At 42.8% G+C, this 18,432-nt stretch overlaps 1 protein-coding gene across 1 annotated transcript; it reads left to right on the forward strand.

Moving 5' to 3' along the window:
* The first annotated feature begins 1,760 nt into the window (after nt 1-1,760).
* On the forward strand, nt 1,761-18,114 carry LOC136493901 (protein BREAST CANCER SUSCEPTIBILITY 2 homolog A-like). The gene is made up of 33 exons (XM_066490027.1): nt 1,761-2,000; nt 2,375-2,672; nt 2,767-2,832; nt 3,002-3,184; nt 3,314-3,379; nt 3,515-3,619; nt 3,752-3,883; nt 3,974-4,096; nt 4,204-4,338; nt 4,428-4,553; nt 4,639-4,764; nt 4,911-5,048; nt 5,153-5,269; nt 7,735-7,845; nt 8,903-9,779; nt 9,863-9,903; nt 9,980-10,107; nt 10,192-10,334; nt 10,712-10,834; nt 10,920-11,156; nt 11,241-11,322; nt 11,414-11,464; nt 11,550-11,625; nt 11,805-11,916; nt 12,388-12,459; nt 15,486-15,669; nt 15,741-15,923; nt 16,059-16,201; nt 16,368-16,430; nt 16,513-16,723; nt 16,917-17,084; nt 17,358-17,709; nt 17,863-18,114. Exons 1-32 carry the CDS (start codon nt 1,761-1,763, stop codon nt 17,409-17,411), a joined length of 4,914 nt encoding a protein of 1,637 aa, XP_066346124.1. The 3' UTR covers nt 17,412-17,709; nt 17,863-18,114.
* The last annotated feature ends 318 nt before the right edge of the window (nt 18,115-18,432 follow it).

Here is an 18,432-nt window from a genome sequence, read left to right on the forward strand (position 1 = left end):
ACCTGTCTTCTAGGGCTACTATGTCTTCAACTTTCAACTGCAACGGTAGCTAGCGAACAATGTCATGCCAATTGGTTGGACTGAAGCTAAAGCCTAGAACATGTCATCTCATTTTTGGTTTTATTACGATGGGAACCAAACTATATTTATTTACTCGCTGATATATAATGTCAATCCTCTGGTAATCACGATGAACAGTCATGGTAGCTAGCGAACAATGTTGCAGCTGCAATCTTGCAAGTCAATAGGAGCTATTGCCAATTGGTATGTTTCCACATATATATATCAAGTAATTAAGTAAAAGATTCACACTGTGTTAATAGTTGATAGTCCAAGTCATGTATCTGAATGCATCAATTTGGCTGCCTCTTATATCTAGAAGCTTCGAAAAGTTAGATTTAGGTATAGAAAAAATTAGAAAATTCTCAAAACATCATAATCAACATCCAAACACATTTTAAACTTTACACAACAAGTAAATGAGACCCAACTATCATGAATGCAGCATGCACTAATGTTGAATGCATTCATGATTTGGGTCTTATGTTTTTGTAGTGGAAAGTTTTTAGGACACATTTAGACATTGATTTTGATTATAATGCTTTGGAAAAAAAAAATCAGATTTTTATGGATAATTTCCCCATTTTCTAGAGCTAAGTATAATCTTTTTGAAGCTTTTAGATATATTTTCACCAGCTCTAAATATTTTGTTTCGATTTATCGTGCACTAATCTGCATGTAGATTTTTTTTTACCTTTTGTAATCTTTAGAGATATTTTTTGTTGTTTAAAATATTTCAGATGTTTACTGATTTTTTAGTTAAAAACAAAAACCACCTTCAAAGCTACTTCTAATCGGAATAAGAATTAATAATTTAAATGATTTTAGAAAGAGACAATTTCCTGTGAGCCATTATAAAAGATACAACTTTCCTATAAGCCATTGAAAAAAGTTCATCTTCTCTCTCAACCACCGCTTCAACTTTTCACATCCTTACGTGCCACTACCGCCAGCTGGGGAGGAAATGGTAGCTAACAGAAGTGTGAAATGTCCCTTTTACCCCTCTTACAGGTGGGCCCCACGGGTCAGCCATCTTCTTCCTCTCTCTCCTTGCCATGGACGCTGAGGCCGAGCGTGCTAGGAGCTCAGCTGCTCCAGCGCCACCCCGGCCCTTGGCCTAGCGCCGCCACGGGCAGGCCCCACCCGCGCCCCACCCCCGCGCGACCCTCACTCGACGGCGAGGCCTAGGACGGCGAACTCGGATCTCTCGATCTGCTCAGTTCGTTGCCGCCATGGCCGGCCACCGAGCTCGGAGCTAGAGCCACGTGCGGGCGCACGGTGCTCTTCCGTTCGAGTAGTAGTCGCCGCGGGAGCATCCTCGCCGCTGCTAGTGGATGCGCCAGAGCCGGACCCGCTGGAGCTCAGTTCGTTGACGCCATGGCCGGAGGAGCATCCTCGGCGATTCGGCCGGCTTGTTCACCGGCGACGGTGAGGGAGTGGCTGGGCAGCCTCGCGGCAGCAGGCAGAGCTCCCAGGTGGTGTCAGCCCGGGTGTAGGCGGGCCGTGGCCTGCTGGCCACATGCACAGGCAGCAGCGCGCATGGCCGCACACCGACGAGTAGGCTACGGTGGCAGGCGAGGGTGGAGGGATGGCGCTGGAGAGTCGGCGTGGAACAGAAAGGAAGGTGGTGCGGTCAGCGGGGAGCGAGGAAGTGCCGAGGTGAAGGAACAACGACGGCGCTGTGAGCTCTGTGGCTATCCATGGTAGAAGCGGCCGCGCGCAACAGCAGCATGGTGAGGGCGAGAACGAGCGAGAAAGCGAGCAGAGAGGCGAGGCGAGGGGAGCTCGGCATCTCCACACTCAGCGCGAGGAAGGGGCAGGGCACACAGCAAGGAGGTGGAGCGCTCGGCCTCAGCGTCCATGGCCAAGGAGAGAGGAAGAAGAAGACTGATGCGTGGGCCCCACCTGTAAGAGGGGCGAAAGGGACATTTCATGCTTCGGTTAGCAGTCGTTACCTCAAAGCTGACGGCAATGGCATGTAAGGGTAAAGCTGACGGCAGTGGCATGTAAGGATGGGAAAAGTTGAAACGGTGGTTGAGAGGGAAGATGAACTTTTTTGGTGGCTTACAAAAGTTTATCTTTTATAATGATCTACAGGGAATTGTCTCCTTGCAGAAATGGAGAGAAGGTAGAGTATGGAGAGAAGGTAGAGTAGTTCACAAGACAAAAAGAACTTTTTTCGGACTTCCTATCTCAGGCGGTGGGCGGCTGCTGGGCTATGCGGCCCAGCCCATCCAAGGCCTCGTCGGCCTTTGCGTTGCCCGGCGGCGGAACCTGACAGTTTGGCTCCACACTCCCTTGGGCCCACCTACAGCAGAAGGAAATTCCGCTCCCGCGCCGTTCCAGTTTTCCTTTTCATTTCCCTCCCCCGCCTCCGCAGTCCGCACACTCCATTTCCAATTTCCCCTTCTCCCTCGTCTCCGTCGCCGCGGAGGCCCCGCCTGTGCGCCGCGGCCCAGGAACCATGCCGAGGAAGTGGCAGGTCTGGGGCCGGCCCGACGGCAGCATCGTCTGGGTCCCCGTCTCCGACGCGCCCCCAAACCCACCTCCGCCGGGTCCGCTTCGTCCCGCACCTCCTCATCCGCCGCCGCCCGACGATGCGCCAATCCGAGGTTCGATCTCCATCAACGTGTATACCCCTGCATTCGCGTTCATCTCAATCATGGATGGGTTGTTAATTCCTGACCTCCTTTCCTCCGCCGTCAGAAACCCTAGGCCCGGACACCGCCGGCGGATGCCGCATCCCCTCCATGGCCGACCTACTTCTCCAAGGTAGACGCCTCCTCTCCCTGCACCCGCGTGTGGCTTTGTGGCTGCGCTCGTTGCTGCACTGCGTCTCTCAGACTCTCTGCGTGCTTGTCTGCCCCTTGCCGCGATTGCGTTAGTGGCGTGGTGTCTAACTGGCCGCTGGCTGTTTGTTTCCGTTGGTGGGACCCCGCAGCGCGGGACAAGCTGATTGAAGGCGATGGGATGAATGGAGTGACTCAGGGTGTCAATGCGGCTGGACTGTTCTCCACCGGGTCTGGGAGGTCACTGGCTGTCAGCCAGAGAGCCGTAAGGAGGGCCAGGGAGTTGGTTGGGGAGGAGGTGGACGAGGCTACTAATAACAATTACAAGAAGAGAAGTAAGTCTTGATTGTTGTTTGGTTGAATTGCTGTGCATTGTTGGATGTTTGGTAGCTTGGCATCAGCGCTGTTTATTATGTTTATTTGTCTATGCCTCAACATTGGGCTGATGGGCTTGTCTATTGCAGAGCAACCATTTGGAGGTGATGCTGGTCTGGAGGGTGAACGGGCAAACTTACATGTTCCATTTGGAGGTTAGCCTTGTTTCTCCCTTCTCCGTGCTGGCTATTAGATTGGATCTTGCAACTAGAGATAAGGGGTCCAAGTTTTGATAATTTTGGTGGAATTCTGTGGTGCCATATTGACATACTATAATTTGAAAAATTTAGGTGGTGTGCATAAAGATAACTTCTTCCCAATGTTCCAAACTGGATTTGGTAAAGCAGTCTTGCTCAGCAAGGACTCAATTCAGAAGGCAAGAGCTGTTCTAGAAGGTAGGAAGTGATTTCATATTTCACTCGTGATGACATTTAGTTCTCTCTGTAGTTGTTGTTGTTTTTTTGTTTTTTTTTGCATGTTGTGTACTAGCCAAACATGTCATTAATTATGAAATATCTTGTTTCTAGAAAATGTTGAGAATCTAGCTGGTGCCAAGCAACCAATGTTCCATACCGGTATGGGTAGATCGGTCCTAGTCAGCAAGAACTCAATCGAGAAGGCGAGAACTGTTTTAGGGGGTCAAATGATCGCAAATGAAGGTTAATTCCATTCCAGTATTCATAAGTTTTGAGAATTTTGCCGAATGATTCTAGATATGCGTTATTTGTGATCCATGAGTCCTATTACAGGAGATGTGGATGGTATGGAACAGTTTCCTGTGTCTCAATCTGGTTCAGGTAGAGCTGCATCAATCAGTATGGCATCTGTACAGAAAGCTAATGATGTGCTAGAAAAAAATAATATAAAAATAGGTAACATTGATTCTTGTACCGTTTAAGTAACTATGAACTTTTTACCTATTTACTTGAGAATGGGCACCTTCTTAGTCTTAGTGTATGATGCAATACCTCTATTTTAGGAAGTGTGGAAGGTCCAGGTAGACCCAATCAGTCTCTGATATTTCAAACTGGCTCCGGAAGACCAGTTTTGATCAGCAAAAGATCCGTCGAGAGATCTAGGGCTCTGCTGATGGATGAAGATGCTGAAAATATTGGTAAGATACTAAGATTAGTCTATGTCTTTGGCTCTTTGCAGTTTTCTAAATTCAATCATGATAATAAGTGTTTACTTCTTTGTGTGAAGGACAACGGGATACTGGCTGCCAGCTCCCAATTTTCCAAACAGGACTTGGAAGGCCTGTTGCTGTGGAACAGAGTTCAATTGAAACGGCAAGTGCAGTTTTGGAGAATGGTGATATTAAAAGAAGTGGTAAAAACACTCATTCAAGCTTATTATTTACTTATTTATCTATTGCACAAGATTCATCAAATTTATTTCCCTTTGTGAGATTCAGGAAATGGAGATACCAATGTTTGTGCCACACCTTTCCAATTTGAAACCCCAAAATCCGTTTTGATGAGTAGCAGTTTGATTATGAATGACATGACTTTTACACCAGAGGAAAATACTTCAGTGCGAGGTATATATGCCTTACCTGATTTCACTGTGAAAACTTCTCCCTTTTGTGCCGTCTTGTGTGCCATCTATTCAATTTATTTACAGTACAAAAAATGTCACTATCAATACATCCTAGATGTTTCTCACTTGATAATCTTTGTTTTCCAGCAGAAAAATGTTTCAATGATGGTGGCCAATTGCCGTTGTTTCAGACTGGGTCAGGGAGGCCAGTCACAGTAAGTAAGGGTTCCATTAAAAGGGCAAGTGCTTTTCTGGAGCCAAGGAACATTGCAAAGGAATTGGAAGGTAAATCATGCTCAAAACATCAAATGTTGCCATTTTTTAATTGCTGTTCACGTCTTTCTTTTTCCTGACAAAGTGACAAACACGTTTCTTCTGCTCCGATGAAGCTTATCTCAATGATGGTTATGCCACCTCAATATTTAAAACTGGAACTGGAAAGTCTATCTTAGCAACTGAGAACTCAAGGGAAAGGGCACAATTTGTCTTAGAGGCTGTAAAACAAGGTGAATTTGTGTTCTAGATTAAGATTTCTTACACTCTGGGCATGGTGTCAAGTGAGCAAGAATCGTGTCGTCGCTTCCTTAGTGGCGCGCTACATCGGCGCCCGGGTGTAGTGAAAAATGAGCAAGGGTCTTCACATCTGAGTCGACGGGTGCGAAGGGTAAGGAAGCTAGTCGAATCAACTAGGATCCGTTTAGGTAGTTGGAATGTAGGGTCGCTTACAGGTAAGTTAAGAGAATTAGTTGATACCGCGACTAGGAGGCGTGTCAATATATTATGCGTAAAGAGACTAAATGGAAGGGTCAGAAGACGAAGGAGGTGGACAATACAGGTTTCAAGCTTTGGTACATAGGGACAGTCGCGAATAGAAATGGAGTAGGAGTTTTGATTGATAAGAGCCTCAAGAATGGTGTGGTGGGAGTGAGAAGGCAATGAGATAGGATTATCTTAGTCAAGTTTGTCGTTGGTGATATGGTCTTGAACGTAATTAGTGCGTATGCCCCCCAAGTAGGCCTCGACGAGAGTGCTAAGTGACAGTTCTGGGGAGACTTAGATGGCCTGATTAGAGCTGTACCTAGTAGTGAGAAGCTTTTTATAGGAGGAGATCTTAATGGGCATGTAGGTACTATAAGCGCAGGTTTCGAGGCAGTTCATGAAGGTTTTGGGTATGGTAGTAGAAATCAGGAGGGGGAGGAAGTTCTGGACTTCGCGGTAGCTTTTGACCTGATGATAGCCAACACTTTCTTTAGAAAGAGATAATCTCATCTAGTGACATTCAGTAGCGGACAACACTCTAGCCAGATTGACTTTGTTCTCGTAAGAAGAAATGACAAACGAGCATGCTTGGGTTGCAAGGTGATACCAGGGGAGTGTGTTGTTTCTCAACATAAGCTTTTGGTGGCAGACTTTCGTTGGTGTATAGGGAGACCATGGAAGCCATTTTCTTAATAAGACAAGTTATGGAGCGGTATAGGGAGAAGAAGAAAGACCTACACATGGTTTTTATTGACTTGGAGAAGGCTTATGATAAAATACCAAGGAATGCTATGTGGTGGGCTTTGGACAAACATAAAGTCCCAACGAAGTACGTCGGGCTCATTAAGGACATGTACAACAATGCTGTGACTAGTGTTCGAACAAGTGATGGAGACACGGATGACTTCCCGATTAGGATAGGACTACATCAAGGGTCAGCTTTGAACCCTTATCTGTTTGCCTTAGTGATGGATGAGGTCACAAGAGACATACAAAGGGACATCCCTTGGTGTATGCTTTTCGCGGACAATGTAGTGCTAGTTGATGAAAGCCGGACAGGAGTGAATCAAAAACTGGAGTTATGGCGGGAGACTTTGGAGTCCAAAGGTTTTAGACTTAGTAGAACTAAAACTGAGTATATGAGATGTGACTTCGGTACTACTACTCGGGAGGAGGAAGATATTAGTTTGGAAGGTAAGTAGTGCCTAGGAAGGATACCTTTCGATATTTAGGATCAATGCTACAGAGAGACGGGGATATTGATGAAGATGTTAGCCATATAATCAAAGCAGGGTGGATGAAGTGGCGTCAATCATCTGGTGTCCTATGTGACAAAAGGGTACCACAGAAGCTAAAAGGCAAGTTTTATAGGACGACGATTAGACCTGCTATGTTGTATAGTGCAGAATGTTGGCCTACGAAAAGACGACATGTTCAACAGATAAGTGTCGCGGAAATACGTATGTTGCGTTGGATTTGCGGTCATACAAGAAGAGATCGAGTTCGGAACGATGATATACGTGATAGATTAGGGGTAGCACTAATTGAAGAAAAGCTTGTCCAACACCGGTTGAGATGGTTTGGACATGTCCAACGGAGACCTCCAGATGCACCGGTGCGTAGTGGAATCCTAAGCCAGGATAGTAACGTGAAGAGAGGCAGAGGAAGACCGAAGTTGACTTGGGTAAAGGCAATAAAATGAGACTTAAAATGATGGAATATACCCAAAGACTTAGCCTTAGATAGGAGTGCATGGAAAACAGCTATTCACGTGCTTGAACCTTGATTGCTTCTGCTGGGTTTCAACTCTAGCCTACCCCAACTTGTTTGGGATTTAAAGGCTTTGTTGTTGTTGTTAGGTTCCACAGTTGGTAAAGATAGCTTTTCTATTGCATTGCTAAATACTGATGTGTCATGTGCACAGCAGTAATTAGTGATGGATCTGGCTTTGGTGAAAATCCAATGTTCCATTCTGGAAAACAACAGTTTTTGCCTGAGAACGATAGTTCAAGACCTAGGGCCAGTACCCCCATGGAGCAAGGCAAATTTGCAACAAAAGCTATCCCTTGAAATAGTGGATTACACTATAGGGATTTTTACACAGCTGATCTTAGATTTTTAGTATAGGATTTCACAAAATAAATCATACATGATACATGTTTGATTCTTTTATTGAGTTGTAAAATATTATTTACAACATTATTTTTGAAAGGATATGAAGACTGTGGAAGTCCATTGCCAATGTTTCAAACTGGATCTGGAAAATCTGTATTGGTCAGTGAAAGTTCGGTGCAAAAGGCAAGAGCCGTTCTCAAGGAAGAAGGTGATGTAAACACTAAACAGAGCTATTTACTGTATAGCATGCATATGAAACTTTATTCTGTGGATATTTTGCTGATGCAACAACTGATACTTCATAGTCAGTAACCTCCATTCTCTGTTTACTTTATGACTTCGACTTTTCAGGGTCCATGAAAGCTACTTTATTTTCAGTAGCTCTACATAAATCCCTCAAAGTTACTGTTTTATATGCTTGGTCTTCAAAGTTAGATTTTGACCAAGATTTTCTCACAAAATCACTTATTTTTTCCTTGAACGATGCAGGAGAGCTGCATACCGCTATAAAACCTATATATTGTGAAAGCATTTTGAAATGTGAATCATTGTAGATTTTTTACACTAAGCATGCTTATGATTTTTATTAATTGTTGGTCAAAGCATCCAAAATTTGACTTACTCCAAATTAAAATATGTCTTGTATTTTTGAATGGAGGTCAGGGAGTACAATTTAACAAAATAATGTTATAGTGGCAGTTTTGGTGACAACCATAGCTGTGTAGTCAGTGTCTAAATGCACTTATTCTGAAATATCAAACAAAAAAAGAACAGACGGAGTATAAAACTAGATTGTATTGAATAAAAGTACTTTCAAAAGGCACACCACCATTATGTGAAGATATCGTCTAATTAATTATGAGGTTTTATTATTCCTTTTTAGATGTGAATATGAAGATCTCGAACACAGTTTACAAACTGCTAGTAGTTAACCACATTTTTTCTAACTACCATAAAAGAAAGAAAACATTGCTGCATTGACATGATCTATTTCTTCGTTTATGCAAACTAATCATTCTTTACCATGCTCATTTAGAGCAGTGTGCACTTCACTGTTCAGACAGTTGCATCGGCCTTATGTGTAAATAAACGAATACTGTGCAGAAGCGTACCAAATTGAAATGTATGACCAAGTTTCAAGAACATGACATGAACAATGGCTAGTTAAATCAAGTGCTGATGTGGCGTAATGGAGAATGCTTGACCTTTAAATTTAATCTTCATTTTCCCTTTATTTATTGCTGATCTGAGTTTTTCTTTGTCAGAGCACTTCAAATTGGTTAAGATGGACAAAAAAATTGCAGCCTTTGCTTCACCTCTCAAGACAAGCCGTGCAAGAATAGTAAACATATCTTCAACTGGTGTTTCTCGAGCTGCTACCTTATTGGGCTTGGAGGAGAATACCCTTTCAACACAATTTTTTGGACATGTGAGTGATAAGTTAGGTACGAAGATAACTGTTAAGCGGGGAAATCCAGAACACAGGCTTGATGTTGCATCTACAAGTGCAATTTCTAGTGGCACTCATAAGGGTACTTATCCAACAGAAAACCCCACACATATGGATAAACATCAGCAGTTTGGATTTTCTAAAAGTACTACCTCTGATGCTGGTGAGCATTCCATCAGGTTCAGCACTGCAGGTGGCCGATCAATGGCTATCTCTGCTGATGCACTACAACGTGCGAAAAGCCTTTTGGGTGATTCAGACTTAGTGGTTTCTCCAAATGATTCAATAGGTCACTCTTTGGCATCAGCTACAGAGAAGCTACCAAAATCAACTATTTCTCCGAAAGGAGATGTATCTAACCTATTGCATGGAACTATAGCAATAGGATATGCTGTACCTGACGCCCCTTTGACTAAAAAAAGTGCTAATCAGTTTCATATGGGAAGGGAATATCGTCCAATCAATGAAATTCCAAAGGTCCCCAAGCCTCCCTCCAGATGTTTATCTGAAGGCAACAATGTGAGTAACGCTAAAGACAAGACCCAGTGGCATCATATGCCAACTGGACCATTGGTTGACATCACTAACTACATGGCTACATGTTCTGGAAATGCGGACCACTTAGCAAATGGAAAGAGAATAATCGGGGGAAGAAACTCCATATCTCCATTCAAACGGCCCCGTTCTTCCAGGTCCTTTTGATATACTCTCTGTCTAGCAAGTTTTAAACTTTTCTATGTCATGCTTCTGATACATCCTTGGTAAAACTGGCTAGGTTCGTCACGCCAATAAAAAACAACAAACTATCTTCTGCTGGTAAGCTGATGGTGATACATAGTTAGCACATTCTCCAGATTCATTCCTACTTGATAGGCTGGACTATTTTTGACAGGAGAATCCATAGTGCCTCCAATGCAGATCAGTCCCTGTAGGACAATGCTATCTGCACGTTATCCTTTCCAACATCAAAGGAAAAATTACAAAGAATATTTTGGTGGTCCTCCTTGCTTCAAATATTTGGTACAGTGTTGCTCCCTTGCATTTAATTTCTGCTGATGTGTTATTTCCTAAGTTTGTTAATTATGGATCTTTTCTTGTCAGCAGACTGAACATGCAACTGATGATGTAAAGCTCATGGATGCAAGAAGAGCTGAGAAGTTTAGGTTTCAGCATACGGATACTGGTGCAGAAGAGTTTCAGAAAATACTGCTCACATGTGGTGCTTCATTGTCATGTGCAACTAAAGAGTAAACATCATTCTTGAATGCCATGTTCCACTATTTCATGCTGATGATACAAGATTGACCTTTATGGTTGTTTGGATTGTGGGATCAGAGAAGTGGGATTGGAATTAGGATGTGGGGTGATATAATGTTAACCTTTAATAAAAAAGAGTGAAGGCTTCTGCTCAATAACCCACTAGAAAAGAAAATTCATAACTTAAAATAAGCAAGTACGATGTTAGGTAACTTGATGTGGTGCTTTTGAGTGACAGGTGATTAAAAAAATGTTTGATCGTTACCTTTCCAGTTTCATGTGTGTACTTAAGACTTTATTTGACTTGATGGTGATAAAATTTCTTCAGACATTCTGCTATCAAGTCACTTTAGTTTTCCTGTTTTAGATGGGTCAGTAATCACTATAAATGGATCGTGTGGAAGCTTGCTTCACTCGAGAGATGCTACCCAACTAGAGCTGCTGGTAAATTCTTGACAGTTGACAATGTTCTTGAGGAGCTTAAGTACCGGTGAGATGAAAGTCATGTCTTCTATTTTTCCATTTCAGTTGTATGGATGCATATGATTTTATTCATGAAATTTCATGGATTTTAGCTATGACAGAGAAGTGAATCATGGTCATCGGTCAGCAATAAAGAAAATTTTAGAAGGGAGTGCTTCACCATCTTTGATGATGGTCTTGTGCATTTCAGCTATTTACTCTTGTCCTGACCAAAATAACAATAAGTTGGAGGTTAACAAGGTAGATACTAATGAAGACAACAACGACAACCAAAGCTTGTCAGCCACTAATAGAAACATGTCTGCAAATATTGAATTAACTGATGGATGGTATGTGGTTGTGTTCACCTTATTGCATTGCGTAGCATTGAAACTGAATGACTCCAACAAGTTCCATTGTCTGCTTCTTCACAGGTATTCACTTGATGCATCGTTGGATATGGCACTTTTGGAACAACTAGAGAAAAGAAAGCTTTTCGTAGGGCAGAAGCTTCGGGTAATATGATATTTTCATTTTTCAAGGGACATGGCTGTAGTTATTACAAACTTCTAACATGTTTAACCTAATATGTGTTCCATCTTGGCAGATATGGGGAGCTTCTTTATGTGGTTGGTCTGGGCCTATGTCATTTCATGAGGTTTGCCTGATGCCTGTTCCATCAATTCCCTCTAAATAAGGAATACCATGTAATTAAATATCTGTTGATGACATCATATTTTCAGGCGCCTGGTACTGTCAAATTAGCTGTTCACATAAATGGCACCTATCGTGCTAGATGGAATGACGCCTTAGGATTCTGTATGTGCCTGTTGTACTTAATTTTTCTTAAAGAACAATATCATCTTGTCTTGCCTGTTCTGATAGCAAAACATGTGTTCAGCTGGGGTTACCCATGAACATTTATGAGCAATTGTAACTAAATCTGCACTTCACATTCTGCTTATTTCTTATCAAAATGGTGTTCTCTTTGATCTCAGGCAAGCATGTTGGACTCCCACTGGCATTCAGGTGCATAAAAGCTTCTGGTGGTAGAGTTCCTAGGACACTGGTTGGAATCACAAGGATATATCCTGTTCTCTACCGGGAAAGGTATATGACTGGATGTAAACTAAATTCATCACATCTGTCAGAAAGAAAAAAGATCTAGGATCAGATACACACATACTTGTGGAATCTCTAGGGCCTGTTTGGATCCTTTTATTTTAGAGGAACTGAGTCTACTTTATGGACTAGGCTATTTAGCTTGGAATTTGATATTCCACAACTTTCCAAAGTTTAGATATAAGCCTGCCTTAAATCATGGGGTGAGAGATAGAAATTGATTCCATAGATCCCCATGCTATGTTTCTTCTCTGCAACTTATAGCACGCTTTTCGGCTCACTCCCTTGTAGTAGAAGTGCAGCACATAAGTATCTCCCCCATGTGGCCAACAGTAGTATACAAGTATATTCCGTATGTGACCATATTAATTTAATTGATCTGTGCCTAAATTGTGATTATTAGAATGGATTTCAATACCAAGGATTCAAACAGGGCTAATGGTTAATTGTGTATGTCAGGTTGCCTGATGGTCGTTCTGTCGTGAGATCTGAAAGGATGGAAAGAAAGGCGCTGGAACTATACCACCAGAGGTACTTAGTTATGTGACTAGTGAACAATACAAATGAATGCACTGAACAGTCACAACTCCTCTAGCAGAAGTAGATAAACTATTAAACTATTGAAGCACCATTGCAATCTCTGATACATGTGCAGAATGTGAATTAATAAATCTGACATGACTATTTTTGCTTGGCATGTTTTGCTGTATGGGCCTTATGATGTTTATATTATCTATATGTACTAATGTGAATCCATTACCTCTGCTCCTCATCGTGGCAGCTCAGAATTGGGTTCTCTCCTATCATTGCCTTTCTGTGCAATTAAGATTGCAGTCGTCCTCTTGAATATTTAATTAATTGTCTGTTAGATTTGTTCAAGTGTGCACTGCTGATATTCATGAACACTATTAGATTAGTATCTGCACAGATGTTTTCCCTGATTATCAGTAGGCAAGACTGTTGGAGAAACCATGTTGCGAAAAGCACTTGCAAACATATTTGCTTCCCAATAAGTGGCACCATGAAAATATATGCGGGTTCCATGCACTGGTGAATTGTGATAGGCTGATAGCTGTGGGTTGACTATTGGCACAACTGATTTTTTGTGCGACATTCCCTACTGTAAAGAAGCTCGCTTTATTAAATCTATAGACCTCTACATATTGTTAAGGTATAATAGTCACGGGTACCAAAGATCAAGGTTTAGATCCATCCACTACCCTTCCCAATAAGTGGCACCATGAAAATATATGCGGGTTCCATGCACTGGTGAACTGTGATAGGCTGATAGCTGTGGGTTGACTATTGGCACAACTGATTTTTTGTGCGACATTCCCTACTGTAAAGAAGCTCGCTTTATTAAATCTATAGACCTCTACATATTGTTAAGGTATAATAGTCACGGGTACCAAAGATCTAGGTTTAGATCCATCCACTTCCCTTCCCTCTGTGCATTTGCCTGTGTGCATTGTCCGCACGGCATCTATGACGTCTGCACGGGCGCTCTCCATCTGTCCTTGCGGGCTCTTTCCACTGGGCGGGACTTGTCGGTCCCTAATGGCCCACTGCCCATCGCGGGTTCGTCTGTTGCCCAGCGAGGAGGATATGTTCGTGCTGTCAGATTGATTCCGTCCGTCATGGACCTGATTCCTCCATGCTTGTCGATGATTCTGCCCCACCTTTTGATTCTTCTTTATCTATTTCTGTCCACCGAAGTCATTTTCCTAAATTCTTGTTGCTTGCTGCTCCTATAGTGTGTTTGAGGCCTATTTTCTAAATTCCTTTTTTTTTCTCAATTGCATGTGTGAAGGGCGGGCCTGGTGCAAGCGGTAGAGTCTTACCGCCTGTGACCGGCAGGTCCCGGGTTCGAGTTGCGGTCTCCTCGCATTGCACAGGCGAGGGTAAGGCTTGCCACTAACACCCTTCCCCAGACCCCGCACAGAGTAGGAGCTCTCTGCACTGGGTACGCCCTTTTTTTTCTCAATTGCATGTGTGTCCATCCAAGTCCAGTTGCACATCTCCAGTTCATTCAAGCCGTGCATGTCCACAAATTTTGTTAGATCAGCAAATCTTTTTTTTTCTTTGGTTAGCTGAGTCCCGTCGATTTAGCTAATCATCATCATTATTGATGCGACTATGCCCTCTTGGTTTCTTTGGTAGCCCATTTTGCTACACTTCATGATCAATGGACGTTTATTTGTCGCCATCACCATTCTATCCTACTATGTGCCGTCTTGGAACAGTGATCTCTCTATGCTTCCTTTGGCTTGATTTGACACATATCTATATTATCGTTGAGTTCAAAGTCTTGAAGAGTCGAAGTAGGCTTGTACATGGTCTGGTTTAAGCAGTTTTTGAGCAAAAACCAGCCCAAACCGCAAGCCATCACTGTCCTACGGTTTGGAACCCGCGGGTTATATGGGTAACACAGTCTGGGCGTCCGCCGTATGACGTCACATCGGTACCAGAGGTTGAGGGTTCTTGTGCTCCTCCGACTCTGCTGTGTTCCTGCCGGTGGTGGCACCATCGGGCACATTGTCGACGAGGTTCAAAGAACAGTCATGCGAGAATCCCATCCGCCGCAAGCAAAAGAAGCGCCGCCGAGCAGAACACAACAGGGTTTCAGTTTCAGGCATCCAAACAAGCAGATTAGGCACAAATTGCAACTTCCCGATCTATCCAAGAGGAGATCCCACAAATTAAAGAAGCACCTTGAAAGGAAGCTTTAATTTCTCGCCTATTGCTACATGAAAAGTAGTGCTTATTGGTTGGATCGAGCTGGAGACGGCGGCACGCCGGCAGCAGCAACTTGGCCACTGATGAGAATCACCTCCGGCGGGCGCATCTCCTTGCCTGGTTCGTACCCTCCTTGAAGTCCTCGACGCGGCGCTTGCAATCCTCACAAATCTTGGACATGGAGAAGAAGGACAGCAGCAGTTCCCTGTACCCGTAATTGCAGGCGATGGCCGATGTGGACTGTCATAACGCGGCAGCCCCGCCTGAGGCGTCCAGGGAGCGACGGTGGATCGCGCGTATAGTGATGGCGCCACCAGCACATGGATAACCGGAGCACGAGGGGAGAAGCCGTGGCGGGCCCACGCCGCTCGGTTGAGAAGCCGGTGCCTTTGTTGTTCGGGTCCGACGGTTTAGCGGTCTGAGACCGTACTCAAACCAACCCAGGCATAGCTTCCAAATCGATTTTGAATGGGCTGGTTTTACGGGTTGAACAGGTTTTAACCAGCCCATGTACAAGGCTAGAGGAGATCATTGCATTTGAGAGGGGGTGTTAAGGTATAACAGTCAGGGGTATTAGTGTAATCTCCTAGTCTGGAGTTTCCCTCTTGTGTCTTCAATGTATTCTATCCCATTGGGCCTCAATACTATCATCTAGTTAAGTCTCTCTATTCGTCGTAACACATGCAATCAGTGAAAGTGCATTTAGAGTAGAGCCCTGAAGTTCTCGGATCAAAGTTGAAAGTTAGTTCTAGTTTTATTGATTCACTTTGTTTAATATTATCCCCCTTTTATGTGATCAGTAACATTACTGTTTCTTGTAGAGTATCTAAGATCACAGAAGATATTATGTTTGAACAACAAGAAAACTGTGACAGTACTGATGATAACGAGGAAGGGGCTAAAATTCTCAAAATGCTAGAGGATGCTGCTGAGCCTGAATTTATACTTGCGGACATGACTCCGGAGCAGTTGAAGCTTTTCTCATCTTACATAGAAAAGCGAAATGTAAGTAGCTCTGACATCTGTTGGTTCATATTTACATGGAAAGTTGCACATGCTGAATCAATATACTGCAGATTGTTAAGCAAAATGAAGTATCTAAGAATGTTGAGAAGGCCCTTGAAGTTGCTGGCCTTAGTTCAAGGGATGTTACACCATTTTTGAAAGTGAGAGTGATTGGCCTTGCCAATAAACATTCAGCTTCCACATCCAGTAACAAGGAAGGGCTAATAACAATATGGAATGCTACTGAGATGCAGGTATGTCACAATCATCCTGCAGTCTAGATGTGTTGCATACATGTTTAGGGTTTAGGGTTTAATGGTTCAGGGTTAGGTTCTGGATGAAAGGATTTTTGGTGTAAACCATTAAAGCTTCACCATTGCTATTGACAGAAACATAATCTTGTGGAGGGACAAGCTTATTCTGTTACGGGATTGGTGCCTTCGAACTATGGCACTGAAATCCTGTACTTGCATGCTAGAGGATCATCTACAACGTGGAAGCCTTTAGCATCAGCTCAGACTACAGATTTTAAGTAAGCGGCATGGCTGCCCTCCACAGTTACATTTCATCATTCAACCTTTGCCCTATTCGCTTGGCTAATAAGCCATGGCTGAAAGTACTGTTGGCTAAATTATTGTGAGAGAAAAATACTGTTCGTTGGCTGAAAAAGTACGGCTTGACCATGTTTCTTTTTCCAGACCATTCTTTACCCCTCGTAAAGCAATTGAACTCTTGAAATTTGGTGAGGTGCTGATTTCAAGGTCAGTCTGATCTCATATTTAACCTTCCCAATCTTCTCTCATTGTATTAACGAACCTATTGAATAATTCGTATTGGTTGCAGTGAATTTGATATTGCAGGTCTTATTTTATATGTTGGCAATACTTATTTATGTAGCAACAAGAAAAAGCAGTGGCTCTTTTTAACAGATGGATCTAAATTTATCTCTGGACAAGGGTGTGAAGAGCAAGATTGTCTTCTAGCTGTTAGCATTTCGTCCGCAACCACTGACGAAGACTCTGCATTATTTAGTTATACTCTCTCTGGGAACACAGTACGTGATATTTTGATATTGTATATATGTTGAGTTTCTGTTTCTTATTTTGATTTGAAACCTCTACATTGAACACCAGTCTGGGAAATCTGTTGCTAGACATTTGAAGACCATTTGAAGTTATTACATTTGTTCAGCTTTAACCCTTTCAAAGCAAGTGCAGCTTTAGCTTATTGCTAAATTTCTTGCTCAGGTTGGTTTTAGTAATCTGGTCAAACGACAGAAAGACGAGACAAGGCAAATATGGGTAGCTGAGGCAACAGAGAGCTCAAGCTACACTCTTTCCAATGAGATTCCTAGAAAATCTCACCTAAAAGAAGCTGCAGCTTCGGCTGAGAGATGGGCTTCAAGATCTTATCATGTAAGTTTTCCACTCGTTAGGACAACCACAGTTAGGTGTGAGTGCTATATTTTTTATGATGATTGTAGTGTCACTCACTGTTTTACTGCAATACGAATGGCCCTTGCAGAAAATTCAAGAGCTAAAAGAAAGGATTTTATGTATAGTTGGCAACGCTGGTGTCTAAATTATAATAAACGGTGCTGCCTGCTGTTTTTCGAAATGGTGCAAGATTTTGCTTGGGATTTTTGTTGTAACTACATCAATATTTCTCATTGATGTTGGCTGGTTCAGGTTGGAGCCTTTTACCGCAATACGAATGGCCCTTGCAAAAACTTCAAGAGCTAAAAGAAAGGCTTTTTTATGTATAGTTGGCAACCCTGGTGTCTGAATTATAATAAACGGTGCTGCCTGCTGTTTTTGGAGATGATGCAAGATTTTGCTTGGGGGTTCTTGCTGTAACTGCACCAATATTTCTCAGTGATGTTGGTTGGCTCTGGTTGGAGGCAATGTGTTCTAGTACAGTACTACTGAAGCATTATGCTAGTGGGATGTTCATGATCATGAACTGATGGGCAGAGAATAAACAACTATGATGCATACTTCACAGGATGCAAAGGACAAGGAGATAAATATTCTTCAGAAGGTATCGCAACTTAACCATAATGCCTATAGACATTTAGAAGCCATGTTATGTGTTGTGATGTACAATTACAAGATCAGCAACCCCATTGCATGCACAAATTTCAGAACTTGCCTAGCTGTAACCACTACCATTGCTATATTTTTGCACTTACAGGGCTTGCTATTTTGGGATGGACAGACCAGAGTTCAACTCTACTCACATGGTAACTCAAGCCTCAACGTGTACCCCCTTTCTGGTTTATAACAGGGAGCCTTATGCTGCCCTGTCCAGTTCAATGCTGGGATTTTGGGGCTGCCAAGTCTTTGTACTGTCCAGGCTTACATGAGCAAGTTGCCTATCCACTCGCTTATAATTATAAAATGGTCTACGGACTACTATTTATTAATCTGATAAAGTTATATAGCAGCATTACCTATGTGATACTATTGGGCTGTTTTTTTTATTGTTACTATTGGAGTGTTGGTCGCTTTCCTCTGTATGCCTTATGTAGCTGGTATTGTTGCCTGGTCTGGCTTGGTCGAAAGTACTCTGGCCGTTCCAAATTATAAGACGTTTTGTCTTTTTAGATACATTGCTTTTACTATGTATCTAGACGTGTAGCAAGAGTATCTAGAAAAAAAGTCAAACGTGTTATAATTTGGAATGGAGTACTATTTTCTACCCATGATTGGAATGGGGTTGTTTTAACCTGCCAATTTCTTCCAAAATACATGTCATTCTGGA

This window comes from Miscanthus floridulus, chromosome 11 (genome assembly GCF_019320115.1).
Source record: "Miscanthus floridulus cultivar M001 chromosome 11, ASM1932011v1, whole genome shotgun sequence".
In the NCBI taxonomy this organism is placed as follows: domain Eukaryota; kingdom Viridiplantae; phylum Streptophyta; class Magnoliopsida; order Poales; family Poaceae; genus Miscanthus; species Miscanthus floridulus.